The sequence below is a fragment of the Semicossyphus pulcher genome, unplaced genomic scaffold, assembly GCF_022749685.1.
Source record: "Semicossyphus pulcher isolate SPU_LCO1_2020_fin unplaced genomic scaffold, fSemPul1.0.p SCAF_19, whole genome shotgun sequence".
NCBI classification, from domain to species: Eukaryota; Metazoa; Chordata; class Actinopteri; order Labriformes; family Labridae; genus Semicossyphus; species Semicossyphus pulcher.
Window position 1 is genome coordinate 15095614 of NW_027211692.1, and position 18091 is coordinate 15113704.

General features: G+C 39.0%; 1 protein-coding gene across 1 annotated transcript; it reads right to left on the reverse strand.

Annotated features, from left to right (window-relative positions):
- Positions 1–595: 595 nt before the first annotated feature.
- Positions 596–2735, reverse strand: LOC138597079 (zinc finger protein OZF-like). The gene has a single exon (XM_069668608.1). It carries the CDS (start codon positions 2616–2618, stop codon positions 1599–1601), a length of 1020 nt encoding a protein of 339 aa, XP_069524709.1. The 5' UTR covers positions 2619–2735; the 3' UTR covers positions 596–1598.
- Positions 2736–18091: the final 15356 nt, after the last annotated feature.

The window sequence follows — 18091 nt, forward strand, 5'->3', positions numbered from 1 at the left end:
GTTCTCTGCCATAAAATGGTGGAGTTACTGCCCCAAGCAAAAAAGTATCTTGATTTACCAGTTGCTAACCTTCCAACCCTCAACTATGGTTACATGTTCAGGGAAGTGACCGAAAAACAGACATTGTGGATACAAGTGGCCGAAATGAGTGTCCTCAGCATGGTCACTGGGCTCAGCCTTAGAGATAGGGTTAAGAGCTCAGACATTAGGAGGTTGCTCTGAGTAGAGCAGCTACTTTATCACGTTTTGCATTGAAAGGATCCAGTTGAGGTTGTTTAGACATCTGATCAGGATTCCTCCTGAGCACCTCTCTTTGGTTTTCTAGGCACGTCCAACTGGAAGAAGACCCCAAGGTATGGCAGAGCTTGCTGGAGGGATTATATATCCCACCTTAATTGGGAATGCCCAAGGAGGAGCTGGAAAAAATTGCTGCGGAGAGGCTAACTTGCTTAGCCTGCTGCCATAGCGACCCAACCCGGATAGAAAGAATATGGCTATGTCAGCCTGTGATTGACAGATGACCTAGCAAAGGTGTACCCTGCATACATGTAATTTGTCAAAAATGTAAAGACAGGTTACAGAAGTCTTGCTTTTATTGGGTGTATATGAGTTCATACATTGTAAAACTTGAACACTGACATACATTCTAAAAAATAGACTAGTCACAACACTTGCATACTAGTGAATGACTGGATGGATTCTCTTCAGAAGGTTTTCACAAGATATATTTTGTTTACAGTGTCACTACCTTCTTTTAGGGGCTGACGGTGAATATTTCATGTAGGATGTGTATTGCCAGATTTCAGAAGTTACTTTGGTAAGTACCTCATGATTATAAATGACAAAAATAATGGCCCCTTTAAAAAAAAAAAAATGCTTGTAACTAACCATCATCTTTTCAGTATTACATTTTTAGTATAAAGCACAACGTCTAGCTGCATTTGATTTTGTACTTGAATATTTGACTTTACTTTAAACCGGGAATGCTGGGAATAAAAACTGGACCAAACCCAATCTGCAGATAATCCTCCACCTATTCAGCCCATGTCGCACCAATCTCTACTTCTGTAGTGCTATCTTTGTAGTATATGGAGATTTGGTCTCTTCAATACGATAATTTGCACACTAATACTTGAAATAGGAATCCCTATGTTCAGTGTTTCTGACTAATGATTGTCAACTCATATAATGGTGATGTCATTATTATTATTTACACTGGGCCCAGTACAGTGTAACAACAAAGTAAATTCTCAAAACGACCATGTACCTGCTTTACATACATGTCAGCAAGTGTCTCTCTTTTTTAAATGTGTATCTTCTCTTCTCTCATACATCTGTTATTGTTTACATCCAAGATGAGCCCTCATCAAACCTTTAAAATCATGGCATGGCCTTCTTCAACTCAGTTTCAAATATTTGAACAAACAAATATGATGGAGAATAAAATAAGAGTCAACAGTAACACAATAAAACTGTTAAAGCTGAATTGCTGTGTTCTACTATATAAATGTCTACATTGCATTAAACAATTTATTGTATCGAACTATGCTTTTGTGATGCCAGCAGAAGTTACATTTTTGCAATAAAAAAATGCAACATCACAGTTTTTCTTTTGTATGAATTCTCACGTGGTTCTTAATACTTCTATTTTGTCTAAAGGTTTTCCCACAAACACCACAACAAAAGGGTTTTTCTCCTGTATGGACACTCATGTGACTGTTAACTTGATGCTTACGTGAAAAGGTCTTCCCACACTTACCACAACTAAAGGGTTTCTCTCCTGTATGGACACTCATGTGCCTATTTACTTTAACCTTTTGGGAAAAAGTCTTCCCACAAACACTACAACTGAAGGGCTTCTCTCCTGTATGAGCTCTCATGTGTATGTTAACATATTGCTTTTCTGAAAAAGTCTTCCCACAGACACTACAACTGAAGGGCTTCTCTCCTGTATGGAATCTCATGTGTGTGTTAACTTGGTGCTTTTGTGAAAATGTCTTCCCACAAACACTACAACTGAAGGGTTTCTCTCCTGTATGGACTCTCATGTGTATGTTAACGTGTTGCTTTTCTGAGAAAGTCTTCCCACAGACACCACAACTAAAGGGTTTCTCTCCTGTATGGACTCTCTTATGTATGTTAGCACGTCCCTTCATTGAAAATGTCTTCCCACAAATATTACAACTAAAAGGTTTCTCTCCTGTATGGACTCTCATGTGTGCCTTCACACTTCCTTGTTTTGTAAATCTCTTCCCACAAACACTACAACTACATGTTTTTTCACTGTTACTAACTCTCTCATGTCCATTCTGGCTCTCAAGGCACTTCTGGCCTGCATTCAATCTGGTACCACTCACATGAATTTCATGGGTGTTTGAACCTGAATCAGGTGCCCTAGTCTTGTTCCAACCATTGTCCCCGTCTTCATGTTCAGACTCTGACAAAGGTTTCTGCCAATCTTCAGTCCCAGAAGTTTCTGAGGCCTTGTCATCTGTATCTGGTTGTAGATGGATATGTGGATCTAAACTCCTGCCACAGTCCTCTTTCTTAGCTTCTGTTTGGGACTGAGGTTGCTCATCACCTTCACTCTTCACAGGGACCAGAATGTATGGTAACATATTATCATCAGATTCCTCTAGCCCTTGAAGCTGTTCCCCCTCCTGATTGGTCCAGAGCTCTTCCTGTTTCTCTTCAATGTGTGGGCTCTCTGGGTCCTCCTGTTCCAGACAGCTCGACTTAGGGGACACCTCTAATTACTAGTGGCTGCTGGACATCTGCAACAAACACACAAAAACATTATGGCTATTCAATACTTTAAATTGACAATAACATGTCTGGTATCATCATTGAAGGTCAGTGTGATCAATTTGTTAACCATTTGTATACAATAAACAAGGATAAATACCATAAAAAAGGAAAAAATACATTGAACAATTAGAAGCAATATTGTAAATAAAATTGCCTTAGAGACTGAGGAAAACTGTTGATGCCATGTTGTTGTTTGTGATGTATATTGTATGAGGAGAGATGTAATTAATAAATAATCATAATATAATGTAATTATGAATCATGTAATTTATAATCACACAATGCAACTAAATAAAAATGAGTTGTTCCTCATCATTGATGACCGTACTTTTATTTTTCAAATAAGGTCTCATGTGGTCCATCGGAGGGAAAGGGGCTTCACCTCTGTATTGTTTGTAAGGAGTCATCTTTGTGGTTCCTTTTAAATGAAATACATAAAAACACTCTCCACCTAAAGTCTTAGGTGTTATAACCATATGAAATAGTTTAAAATGTTTAACTTTTAATAACTAATTTAAACAAAAATAAATAATCTCGGACAGCATGTGATTAACATGAATATCTAGATGGAATATTAATACTTATCATGATTAAAGTAAGTCAATCGCTCTCAGAGTTTTTAAGGTCAAGTGTGCACAAGAGTTAGTCAGCTGAGTGCTGTACATGCCCAATCTAAAAAAGCGGTAAGCTTGGTTTTCCCCACTGATATAGACATAGATTCTACATCTGGTTGTGAATTGTCTATATACCCCCCCACAGTGGAGCATGGGTTCTGGCTGTTTAGGCATGATCAAAAAATGACAAATGCTAGCCTTTTTTTTATTGGATGTTCTGGTGAAAGAACCAATAAACCCCGGGAGTCATTTTTCTCAGGTGAGGAGTTTGAAATTAAATAACTAATGTAAATGTGTTGTATTTGATATATGAAAATAATAAAAATATATATTGTAAAATGCTGAAAATCACATTAAAAATTGTTATCTGAATTGCTAAACTGCTGCTTTGCACATCATTGTCTGTATCATTTTTGTACAGTGTTTCTTGTGTACGTTTGTTTCCTAAAATGTATCCAACCACATCGTTGTTAAGTTTTCATTTATTAATAGAATTAAAATCAAACTTATACTATACTACTATACTATTTTGTTACAATGTAGGAAGAAACTCAAACTAATTACATACATTAAGTTAAACTTGAATTATATTTGTAGAAATATTACCCCAGATTACAGATCAGTGTAATACCATAATGTTAATCTCTCTGTGTCTGGAGAACGTAATCTGGCCTGGAAATAGGCTACTGTTTTTTTAACAAGACTTGGTAAAAACCTAGTATGTGACTGACCGCATCAGGTCAATGTGCGCTTTTGTGGGCTGTCCTTATGAGGCCAATGACAACATGTTTGAAAGCAGGTGCATGCTGCGGATGTAGGTGAGGACAGCAGATGAGCAGCCCAGCCTACTCCCTGAACAAAGTATCCAGAGCTGCATAGACAGAGAGTTGCATCAGTGGAGGTCCAATATGCTCCATGCTCCGCGATTGTGTCGCGACTCGCTCTGTCTCTACGGCTCTGAAAGTACCGTCACTCAGTCAGTCAATTCAGTAGGCCTGAAGCAGACATTCACAGATATGGATATTTCACTGACTGTAGTGATTGTTTTAGTTATGTTTCCCCTCGCTGTTCCTCCTCTACTCTGCTATTCCAGAACAGATCGGCTGCAGGAGCAGTATTTGTCAACAAGTATCAAATACCTTGTGAAAACTAAACTTCTCAGAAAAATAACAATAAATAACTCTTGGACATAGATCTGCATGATAAGAACTAACTATAATGATAGAAACCATCTTTGAGAAAAAAACATTTGAAGTGTATTTTGATTTTATAGTTGACTGATGTCCCATCTGTTAACATGAAGGGGGCGGGCTTTATGACCTACCTACAGCCAGTCAGCAGGGGCAATCTTTTTATACACTCATTGCTCTGGATGCGATACGTATGCCTACCAAATTTCGTACAAGTTAAACATACTGCTTGCAGTAGCTAATGCAACAACCATTTGCCTTGCTTATATTAAATGTGAATTTTCTGGTGGTGGATTAATTGATGACGGTCACAGATGTGTGTGGGTGGGGCTTATGAGTCCTGTACACAAACTAAGAAATATACGACCGTACACTCACCATCGCTGATAGCTACAAACTTGTCGTCTCTACTTATGTTATCTTAGGCCGGAGATATATTTGCTGCTTGGCCTTGTTTTCGCATACACAACCGGCTGCGTCATGAACATAATTGTTCACATACTTGTCTATGCACTACAGGCTGCAGAGCATAGACAAGCATAGGCTGTATCGTGTGTGTGGGATGTAAACAACAGACATGGAGACACTTGAGGCAGTTACTATTATGTTAATTGATTCTGAGATCACGGCAGAATTTGTGTTTGGTGGCCAGAACACACCATCTGCACCGTCCCAACTCGGTTTCTCCAAAATTTCCTCTGTGCATGGAGGTAACGGTCCCGGGCTTGTTTCCATTTAGTTTTGCAGGTTTCCACGTAGACTTCTAAAATGATCTTATCTGTCTCCAGCTATTTTGACAGGCATGTTTGTCACTGTGTAGCGGTAATAACACATCGTACCGATGTGGATCATTGCGGACTTGATCTATCAGCTCCTGCTGCTGTGTTGACCCTGTCACATCCCCTCTGCGCTACACTGCCCCTACCGGTCAAGTGCATACTGCATCTCGCGTACGCATAACGTTAATTTTTGAGGACGTGCACAGCTGACGCACCAAACAGACGCAGGGAACAAGCGGCAGCCATCATGCGTACACGTAGTTAAAAGCAAGTACATCTCCGGCTTTAAAACATTATGCCACGGAAACATCAAGTAAATACAGGGGATAGTCAAATCTGTAAACGCTTCACAATACTTACAACTCAATACATCTAAAACATGAGTCATCTGCGGTGTAAAAGAACACATTAACTGGTCAACTGGAGTTTGACTTAACTTGTGATGTTCTACTGTATTCAGCTGTGGTTGCAAAGGTGATCTCAGAGCTGTTTTTGATGATGCCAGACCACTGATGTGCACATATTACAAAAACGTCTCCAGAAGTCATAAACTCTTTTGAATTTAGTTTCTACTTTATCGTGCTGCACATTTGCAGGGAACTCCAACCTACAAATTAGTTTAAAACGATGTCTAATGTAAGTGACTGTGTAAATACCTGTTCAACGCTACAATAAACTGTCACATTATTCATGTTGTCTTTTTTTATATTTGTGCCATGACAGTTTTAATGTGTTTACACTTTCATACAGACTGTGACACCGGCGCCTTTAAGCACAGACCTCCCCTGCCTCGTCCACACGCCCCTCATGAGATGAATGGCTAAACCTTTACAACACAATATGGCGCGAACTCACTGCTAACTTGCACAGCAGGAAGAGGTAGGCTGCTGTCCGTCGTTGTGTCCCTCTTGTCTTCCACGTTTTAGTGGCACGAAAAATTCCGCAATTTCCTCAATCCGTATATTCCTGCAAAACGTAATAATCGCGCCATTTATACCACAAATCGCTTTTCAGCCGTCGGACCGACTATGCCTGGGTCTCCTCCACACTGGTGCAGAGGCGGAAGTGAAGGTAATTCCAGTATTTCCGGCTTGGGTTTGCAAAGAGGCCCCGAAAAACAGGAGGTCTCACTCTGATCAATAAACTTTGTATTTATTCTGACTGTCCGATAGTGACTAAAAGAGACTGAGAACTGAATTGTGCTGTGTTTTGTGTTCTGTTGCTTACTACTTCTGATGTGCGTGCAAAGTTACATGAGTTTTGACTATGTTTAGTGTCAAATAGCTATGAAATTATGAAGGCACTTGAAATTACAAAGGTAAGTAGTAGTAGTATTTATTTAATGTTATATGCAACTGTTCTTAATTATCACCATGCCATTTTTTAGCGTGTTCTTAATATGTTTTTAGCATGCCTTGTTTTGTCTTATTATTGCTGTGTTTTGTCTATACCAAAGAGCTGCAAAACTGCCTTTCTTTGTTTTTATAACAGTGACAATAAAGATCTATCTAGTTAGCTAGTTAGCCTTTGGTGCTCAGGCCCTAATAATTAGTAGTCAAACTTTACCAGCAGTAACAAAGTTACTGGTTTTACGGCAAATAGGTTAAAAACTTGACTTCAAAATAAAAGCCCCAAAACCATTGCAAACATAGGAAAATTGTTAACATTACATTTTGTCTCACTCATAGCTACTTCCATCATCAGCTCGCTGATTAAATAAAATCTGGACGATTCAGAGTGAGCTTTGCACGCAATATCCCAAATTAAAGAAGTTATAAACTATAAGAAACTATAACCCTTTGGAAATATAAAGCCACAAGGACATATCGTGAAATCCATGTCCCCATTTGGAGTAAGAGATCAGCTACGACTTTGACTTTCAAGTTCACTTTCTCCAAGTTCACTTCCCCTTATTTTTTCTCTCTTTTTGGCGCGCACACTCATTATCTTTTTATTTTTGTCTCTCGCTTTGTTAAACTGTTAAGTGATTAGCTTTTTCCTCAGCTGCATCACTTTTTGTGTATGTTATTGAGTCTCTCCTGTGTTTTAAACCACAGTACGTTAATTTGTGTCACAGTAACATTTACAGCAATAAGGACAATTGACAAAAGCCACTGATTCCCAAGGTGTGGGCTGGGGCCACACTTGGTAAGTGTATGTGAATGTATTATTAACTTGTACATTCTAGTGCGGCAACTTTCATATAGAATAATTCTGCTTATGAAATAAAAATATATTGGGAAATACTTAATCTTGATCTGAGTTTTGGGACTAAAAGTTTGGTTGGGCCCCAGATTATTGTCAAATTTTAAATTGGGCTGGATGTTGTTGTAACTAATAACCAAACCAAGGCCATACTGATAATATTAGGTAATGGATGGTTAAGGGCTTATTATAATTTAATATTCAAATTAACATTACAATACATTTTCCACAACTGGATAACAATAATATATAAGTATTATTTAATCACTAAATAAATATCAAAGATGTTGTACTGTGAGTCGCAATGGGCATGCACAATTAAAAATAAAGCTAAACTTAAATACAACACACTTTGCACACAAGATATTTTTGCCTCCACTTTCCTCCCCTGCAGCACAGTCAGTAAATCACTTGCCCTGGCGATTTAACGGTTAAGGGTTCGAGTCCCTCCATGGCGGAGTCCTATCTATAACCGATGTAACAATGCGTGCATGAAAAATGTGTATAAAAAAGGAGGCATCAAAATGTTTGCAACTAGATGTACACATCTCACTGCCTTCTTAACACTCATATAAACGCATCGAGAGTCCGGAGCGTCTCCCTCTGCACGTCTGGTCAGCCTCGATGTGAGAAAGGCACCAAAAAAACATCCCCTCTGATTGTGAGTGTGAGCGCGCAGAAGGAAGGGACGAGACTTCGCCTGCACCTCAATCTGTTCTGCATCTTTCACCGGACCGCAGTGGATACAGACGACTGTTTAGGACTACATCTACATCACAAGATGTGACGGAGGTGTTTTTTGTACAGATCGGATTTCACGGGTCCGTTTGTTTGAAGGAGAACAGCACAAAGCGAAATCCCCGCATGCCTTTTTCTTTGCGCTCTTCCCTCGCTGGTTTAGTGGGATGCAGGATACGCAGCATCACCGGTATCGTTAGAAAAAGCCTAATAGATAGACCTTCCAGTTCAGTAGGCCTATCAGATTTGAAAGCAAGTGGCGACTAAACAGGGAAAATAAAACTCTTCGCCGGTGCGAAAAGGACTGCTTTTCATCGGAGGGATAAAGTGAGGAGGGATATATTTTCCAACTATCTGGGATGTGGATGTTTTTTATTCACTGGGCGCGCTACTGCTCTGAAAAACAAGGATTTATTTGGTCATCCAAAGATCAGCTGGACTGCTGTTGATCTTATCATATTTTATCTGCACATCTATCTGCCCACTGAGCTTCGGCACTGGAGGGACGCGCGGAACCAGAACCAGAGAACTATACCGAGGGGGGATTGAGTTACATTGCAATTACCTTTTTTTTCTCTTCGCAAAACGACGTATTTTTGCGGGCAGCGGAAACACACACATACACACTCACAACCTGGGCCAAACTTACTGAGAATTTATTTTTTAAACCTTGACAAGAGAGACCACACAGATCACCAGGTAAGTAAACTCAGTCAAATTACGCAGTGGATCAAATGCAAAACAGTAAGAATGCGTAAAAGGTTTTACTTTGGTAAGATATGAGCCACGGGCTGTAGACTGCTTCTTTGTGCATCAAAAGTTGAGACATCATCCATCATATGGTCGCTTTTGAAATAATGTTTTAACCTGTCGGATTCTGACTCCAAATACTCCATCAGCCGAGTTCCTCTCTGTACGCTTTCCTGCTTTTATGTGGCAGTGTTGTTGGTAGAGTCCTGCTGGAGGATAATTGTTGCATGCTGGGCTGAGAGGAAAGTGTCTCTCTGCAGCAGTGAAGGGAAACCACGGCTCCGACCCTCAGTGGGGGCTCACACATTGTTCATTTGCAGGAGGTAGAGGCCGAGGATGGTTCAATCGTGACGGCTTACAGTGATAAAGTAGATTCACTTTAGGTGGACTGATACAGATCAGGCGTAAATTCATTAAGGGCATGATCGATTGTGGGTTAAACGTTGATTTAACACTCCTTACAGACTTGGAGTTTGGACTTAAGCTCTGATTTTCTTTTATTCTTAAGGGAAAACAAATTAATTTGATTGGAATTATAGCAGAACGTGATGTTGTGAAGAGATTTAGTAATTGAGAAATGGTTGGGGGCACACGTGAGCCTATTTATGGCACCACCTTGTGGTTCAGTTTAGTGTCTGATTGGCTAAATTTGTGGCAGCCACAGGTTTTTATTACAGTAATTATCATGGCATAACGGTCCAAATCAGTCTTTGTTTATTGTCTAGAAAGAAGACAATGTCAGTAGCTTCCTTACTCATGTTGTAAATGCTCATAACTACATATAAAAACAGCAAGGTTATTTTCAAATGCTCCTGTCCTTTTAAGATTTGATCTGCATACAACTTGACTGTTAGTTTATCTTATTTGTAATACCTTAACCATACCATAAAAAAATATAAAGACATGATATTTTTGGCTTCATCTTTGCCCCGAAAGACTTATGAGCAAAACTGAATATTAGACCTATTATTATAATATATACTGACCAATATGTGATAATAATTTGCATTTCCCTGTGTTAAAACTTACTATAGTACTGAAACCTAATTGGCAACTGCACGGTAACCACCTTTTAGTGCTACACTGGTGCATTTCTGCCAGCTCAAGTAGTTTGTGATGATCCCAAAATGAACAAATGCTGCATCCATAAACACAAACTGCTTTGCTGGCAGTCTTGTTATAAGTCAGATATTTGCTCCACAGAATCAATTTCATGTTCGTTTATCTGCAGCTTGGCAATTCAAGTTCAAATAGTAGGCTAGAGATGCCAAGTGATGATGCCCCAACGGAACACTAAAAGTTTGACAGCTCGGTAATTAACAATGGTGATTTTCTATGATTTTTTGTCCTTAATTATTTGTTTAAATTGAAAAAAGCTGTCTTGTGAAGTCTGCTAGATGCAGTCGAACGCATCAGCAAAAGCAAGTTTATTAAATTAATAAAAATAACAAACTTTTACATTTGGCAGGTCTAAGCGTCCATTTTGTTTAATGGCAAATAAAGGCTGCTCAAACATGATTATTGAATAGGTGAGGCTAGTATATGTATATGTATATTTACCACGGCTTGTGATGCAATTCTTGGTAGATCTTACGTTTGGGATTACCTATTTTGTCCTTATATAACATTCAGAATGAATAGAAATCAGGTCAGGTTCAATTCCTCCGTAATGAGGGCCCGCTTTCCAGGCATGGGGTGGGGGGGTGGGGGGGGTTCCCTTTTGTTAGTGGTCCAACCCCTTAGGTCGAACGTTGTTTTTCCAAGGTTCGGTGAACGCAGCATGAACGTGCGCGCGCTACTGCCAGTTGGATAACAACGGTTAACACGCCAACTGAAAGGACTGAGAGGTGGTCGACGTTTATTTCGGTGTGGTATTTTTAAATCAAGTTTTCTGCTTTATTGAAGTACTGAACACCTAAATATCTATTTTTACGCTTCAGTGAAGCATGCATTTCGTGTCAGTAGCATTACTTATTAGTCTATTTATTTTACTGCGTCACATGCCGGCTAATGTGTCTGCCTCTTTCCTTCAGTTCATTGTGGCACGTTACCTTACAATGTTAGGTAGCTAATTTCATACGAACAAACTAAGCTAGCATCTAGTTTACCTCATTTGTTTGTAAATTTAGGTTACAAGCCACAGGTTCTTTGAACGAAAATGTAAAGTTAATGTTTAGTCCCTCTCGGTTAGCTAGCTAAGAATGTGCACTGTTACTGTTCATATAAGCTAACGTTTGCTCGTTTGGTCTCGAACCGCCACAAGATTAGGTAGTTCAGCTGCGTTCCGGTCAGAGCTAACATTCGCTTACAAATCCACATAGCTCACTAATTACCAGTATATTTATCACCTGTGTATAAATACTTAACAACTTTGCATACAAGCATGCAGCATGAACGTGCTCGCGCTATTGCCAGTTGGATAAGAAGGGTTAACACACCAACTGAAAGGACTGAGAGGTGGTCGACGTTTATTCGGGTGTGGTATTTTTAATCAAGTTATCTGCTTTATTGAAGTACTGAACACCTAAATATGTATTTTTACGCTTCAGTGAAGCTTGCATTTCGTGTCAGTAGCATTACTTATTAGTCTATTTATTTTACTGCGTCACATAACGGCTAATGTGTCTGCCTCTTTCCTTCAGTTCATTGTGGCAAGTTACCTTACTATGTTAGGTAGCTAATTTCATACGAAAAAACTAAGCTAGCATCTAGTTTACCTCAGTGGTTTGTAAATTTAGGTTACAAACCACAGGTTCTTTGAACGAAAATGTAAAGTTAATGTTTAGTCCCTCTCGGTTAGCTAGCTAAGAATGTGCACTGTTCCTGTTCATATAAGCTAACGTTTGCTCGTTTGGTCTCGAACCGCCACAAGATTAGGTAGTTCAGCTGCGTTCCGGTCAGAGCTAACATTCGCTTACAAATCCACTTAGCTCACTAATTACCAGTATATTTATCACCTGTGTACAACTTTCCACTGTTTAAAGACACTGCTGGCCTTCTCTATCCAGTTTAAGCAATACAAATTAAGTTGAATTTTAAAGCAATTGCTAACTAGCTTTATTATTTAACAGTATTCTCTGTGGTATAAAAATGTGTTGACATGAGCCATGTAAGTAATTCTGACAAGATTAGTACATTAACTTTTTAAGATGATTAGTACATTAACTTGATAAATAAGAATTTTAAAATTACCGGTTAAGACTGTGAATGCAATTTGGAAAAAAATAAATAAATAAAAATATATATATATATAATTCATATTTATCATTGCTTTATCATTGAAATGCAAGACAGATTGTGCCCACGTTTATCATTACATGCTTTCTGTTCATTTTCATTTTTTCCAAATCATCCACCTTTGACAGACATTGAAAATGTTTAATTTGTTTTTTTATAGATTACTGAAAAGAGTGGAAGGAGCAGCAACTCAGCATAGCTTGTATTAATCATCTTGTAAACCAGGACAACTCAGAAAAGGCTAGCCCGAGTCCTAGACCAGCAGCAGATTCGATCTCAAGGAAGACTGGGGGTTCATTAAACAGAGTGGCCTGCAGGTAAAATCTCTTTCACACATATTTAGGCAGTGGGGATTCCACTTTTGGACCCCCCCTTCTTTTGTGCTTCCCTTGGTGGAGATGCAAATACTGATAGAGTAAGGTTTGGTCAATTGACAATGCCATAGTCTGTTGCCTTTTGCTAACAATCATCCACAACTACAACTACTTTTATGCACCAGACTCTTGTTTTTTTTCAGCAGGCTTTTTTATTAGTTGAGCGTTATCATATCGGGAGACATGAATGCATGTTTTAACTTTTGACTCAAGTGTTAATGCATTTCATCTTTTTCTGTAATGTAAAAACATCAGATTTCCACACAGTCTGAGAAATTTGGTATCGGGTAATATGTGTCCTGCTCACATTCATTTAAAAAATCCCACCAGGTATCTCAGATGTCAGCAGAGTAGGTTGTAATGTTACATTACCTGTCTTTTTAAAAAGTGGTATAGTCGACTTCACTGACAGCGAAGACTGTCGCAGAGAGCATCAAAGCAGCCGACAGACTGGATTCGTACTGGTAATGCTGTCGGGAACCACACTACCCTTTGTTTTTCATCATCCTTTTTCACTTCCGTCACAGTTTTTTTGTGCCAAGTCTTGGTTTGCAAAGTGTATATCATGCCATGCTGGCACTCTTGCATGGTGGTGTGTTCAACAGCTAAAAAACTAAAAATCGCCATCCCAATGATAACAACAATATGATCTTGTCGTTTGGTGGACATCTTCCCACCCTATGGTAGATACACACAAAAATAGAATTTGTTGCAATTTCCATTTTTGTGTCCTCCTTTGTCTATGTAAGAATTCATCGCTGTGTTTCACAGCTCCATTTTTAAGATGGTTATAGTGGTGCAGCGCTGCTCACTTCACTCATTGGCAGCTATTTTTTTTGTTTATGTGCTGGAAGCTCACACATCTGCAATGCTGTGTGTTTCCAAACAGTTCCACTGTTTTAACAGACACAATAGGGTATTGTTGACAGCTGGCATACCTGGAGCAGTAGTTGGCAGTTGGGTTCAACAGAAGGCCAGTATTTCAGCTCATGTGGAGCCAACGCTTGTTTATTGTTTTACAGATACACAGTGACAAGCATTTTTATGTTTTAAATAATTTATTTGGCTTTAATATTATAATTGTGTATCCATAGAGCAATGGCTCAGGCATTACCCAGTTTAGATGTATAGTCATGTAATATGATGATTTCGATGCTAGATCCTGGATGACTGGAATGAGATCTAGCTTTAGATACTGTATACTCTATTATGTTATTTTAAAGTAAATATTCTTACCATACATTTAAAAATTGCCTTGTTCAGGGACAGAACTAATACTGTGATCTGGTCTTGATATAATACTGGTAATTGTTAATACAAATGCCCACTTTCTATTCATAAATTGTTTCTTGATAACTAGGGATGCACGATAAATATCGGACAGATAAATTCTCGGTCGATATGGGGGAAAATTACGTCATTTTTATTGCTCCGATAAATAGATTAAATCCGATAAAGTAAATTAACTGGTGCAATTGCTTGCTGGACATTTAGCGCCTTTTAAAACAGGCCGTGTTGCTTGTGACGTCATCTACCGCGCTTTACCAGCAGGACCCAAGGCAAGCTAGCCCCGTGTCTGCCTGACTGCGCTGACAGCAGTACACTAGAATGTCTTCGCCAGCTTGGTTTTGTTTTTCTTGGAGGAAGCAGATGACGACACCATTGCTGTTTGCAAAACATGTTCAGTGAGGATTCAAGAGGAGGAAAGAAGACGGCAAGTTTTAACACAACAACAACTTATATCTCACCTGAAAGGTTGTCTTTGCGGCGAAGCTGTATTAAAAGAATATGAAGCAGCAGCTACGAGCGCTAAGGCTAAAACACCAACGCGGACTGTGGACGTCCCCATTCAGCAGGCATTTGAAAATGGTCAAAAGTTTTCTAGAGACAGCGAAAAGGCTTGACGACCAGCCTTTTTCTGTGGTAGAGGATCCGGGTTTTCGCACGTTATACCCTCCCAAGCCGCTGCTTCTTCTTGGATGTGTCCCTCCCTGCCTTGTGCGATTTGGTCACCACACACATTCATAATTTGATCGACAAGAACGGATGAAACATAAGTTTCATCACGGACATATGGACTTCTGACGTTAGTCTGGTCAGTATGCTTAGCTTAACGGCTCAGTGGTTGGATGAAGACTTTAAGATGCAAAAAACCTTGCTACAGTAGTTGAGGTTGACATATGTCAATGCATTTAATTTATTATATATTATAAAAACATTTGACTTAAAAACTATATACAAATGCCTACCTCATCCTCACGAACTAAAGTTTGAATAGATGTATTTCTTTGTTATGCAAAAAATACTTGAATATGAATTTTGTTATTTGCAGTCATAGTTCTGTTTAACCCTTTTCTTGAGGGATGCACTTTTTGTTTTAATTGTGTGATTTGACATGTCAGTGCATTTGATTTACCACAGGCCTTAAGTTTAAGTTTTGAAAAGCCTAATATACTATTAGCACAAACTGCAGATTATATAAAGATTATATTAAATATAAAAATATGAACTTATCGGTCATCTGTATCGGTATCGGCCATGAGAAGCAGTTAATTATCGGTATCGGTTTAAATTTTACATATCGTGCATCTATTGATTATTAAGGCAGTAACGCTTTGAAAGTGTGAACATCTAATTTGCAGATCCAAGAGCTATTTTTGTTCAGGTGTTTATTTTTATCTAGCAGATAAATACATTACACATCTGCACCACACTTTTGTTAGAATTTATTGCAATTTGGATGGTGAAAGGTCAGAAAGATGGAGAAAATATGACATTTGATTGTATTATATTATATATATAGATTGTGTCATGGTACGCGGCAGCATTTCTGCTCGTATATTCAAGTCAGTTGAGGTCATAAAGTTAATGCATGGTAATTTAAACATACATATACAAGATAATGAGATCATTTCAATTAGAGGCATTGTACTAATTCTGGCAGTTTAACAATCCTTTCCACATTTTCATATGAAGCTATGACAAGTATGAGCCTAAATAATCATAAGAACATGTTAACCAACTTTAGACAAGGTCAGTTCTATATTATGCATTTTTTGCAAGAATTTACGCAAGAATACAGATTTATTTCTCCTGTTGTCACTCCAGGGTTTGTCAGACCATATAAGCTCTGTGTTTGTTCAAATAGTTTTCCTTTCTGTAGTAGCAGTGGTTCTTTGACATGAATACCAGAGAAATGTTGGTATTACCTTTTCTCGAATTCGCAGGTGTGTTGCATGAGTGAGAACATGGCCCGGCTCTCCTGGTTTATGTGACAGTGATATTTCGAGAACTTGGCTTAAAGTTTGATTATCACTAGCTGCTCTCTGCCTGGCAGCGAGGGGCAGAGCGACAATCACCAGTCCTTAATAAAGTCTCTTTCCCTGTGAGTGGAAAAGATCAGCGCTGTCATGTCCCGCATCTGTTTCAAGTTCTTGAGCCAGCCGTCACTGGACCATGCTAACATTCATGACTGAAAGCTTACATGAGCTCAGCATGCACGCTGAAAACGCTTCCTGTTTTCATCCTTTCTTCCATCCAACATTTTCATTGTGCTAATATAGCTGGTAGTCATTTGTCCAAGGTCACACTAACAATGTTCTTCACATGATAAACCCAGCATCATAACGGCACTCAGGTATTACAGGACAGTCTTAAAGGTTGAGTGTTAAGGGCACATACTTGGAGGGCTGGTGTGGATCCACATTTGTTTACTGAAGCGGGAATAAAGTCCCTTGTACATCTACATGTATATGTACACTAACTTTTACATAGTTTTTTTCCTATTATATCTTTTTTAGATTACACAGATGCTTTGGTAACAGTTTCTTGAAGCAGTTTACTGAGGATCTTATAAAATCATTATATAAACATGCCCATTTAAGGAATTTTAATTCAAGTAAGTTTGACTAAAACATCCTGTATAACTTTGTCAATCTCATCTATGCTTATAGCAGGGGTTGACAATGAGCACAATTTTCCACTGGCACTCCAGGCCAGTAACTTTCCAAATTCACTGGCCCTGACATAATTTGTTATGTCGGTATTATTGTAACATCAAATTTGGTTTCTTCTTATGTAAGGTTTCTTATTACTGAATATGTGTTCACTTGTGGAGCTATTGTAAACTCGTAATAATATATCAAAATAATCATTAAGACGTTTATTAATAACAGTAATTTTTTTTAATGAAAGCTTACTGTCTCCTTTCTGTCAGAACACACAACACAAAACACAACCTCGAGCTGTGTGTGCGCTGCAGGTGTAGCTGTTAAAAGTAAACAGTCCGTGGCACGTCCGCTCTGTGAACTGTTTATGTACCCACCACCGGGACAAGGTGCCGCTCATGACGTGAATACACACACTTATAGCCACCTCATGTAACTGCCAGTTTGCCTCGATGATCCTGCAGGCACATCTGTGACAGCGGCAGCGCGCAAGCATGTTTACAGTTTACAGCCAGGTAATACAGGCTCTGCATTGGGACATGAGTCAAACTATAAAAGCAAAATACAAGCCAAATACATTTTTCTCAAACATGGTTTCTGTCATTATAGTTAGTTCTTATCATGCTGATTTATGTACAAGTGTTTTTCTATTATAGTATAGTATTTTTGATTAGTTTGAAGCTGTAAAAAGGATGATTGACAGCTCTGTTGAAAAATATGGCTCCTGCAGCTGATCTATTCTGGATTAGCAGAGTAGAGGATGAACGGCAAGAGGAAACGTAACTAAAACAATCGCTACAGTCATTGAAGCTCCCATCTGTGAACGTTATCTCAGACCAACACAAAGAAGCTGTTCTGCTGTTAAACACACCGGCGTGCGGGATCTTTGCTGTTATTTCGGTAAGTTATGTGTGTGTTTTGGTTAGCAGAAGTGGCTAAAGCAGCTCCACCCACCGATCTCTACTGCGCATCAATACCATACAATGAGAGCAAATGGAGTCGCGTTGTCCATCTATATATACAGTCATTGGTGTTACGTGGGTCATCAGTGTTCCTACGAAAACTAAAACGCGTGTGCTTATCCCTGTAATGACGGTATTGCAAAATCCATGTCAACTTTTCCCTTTTTCCTGGCATTTGACCATGAGTAGGGGATTTTAAAAACATTTTACTAGTCAGCGGAAGCTTGCTAATGTCAATTAGCGTGTTCTAGAATGTCAATTAGCGAGTGCAGCGCCTAGCGTGTAACGTGTTGTTGACAGCAGTATCCAAAGTGCCTGCAGTGATGCTGACATCAGATGGAGATTACCACGGGATATTGCATAGAAAGTAATCAGTCTCGTCTATCGGGACTGATTCTCAGGAGGGCTACTACAGTATATTGTGTACATTGTGGGCTTGTGGATCCTACTGGCACGGGAGGGTCAGAAACATACCGTCGGACCACCA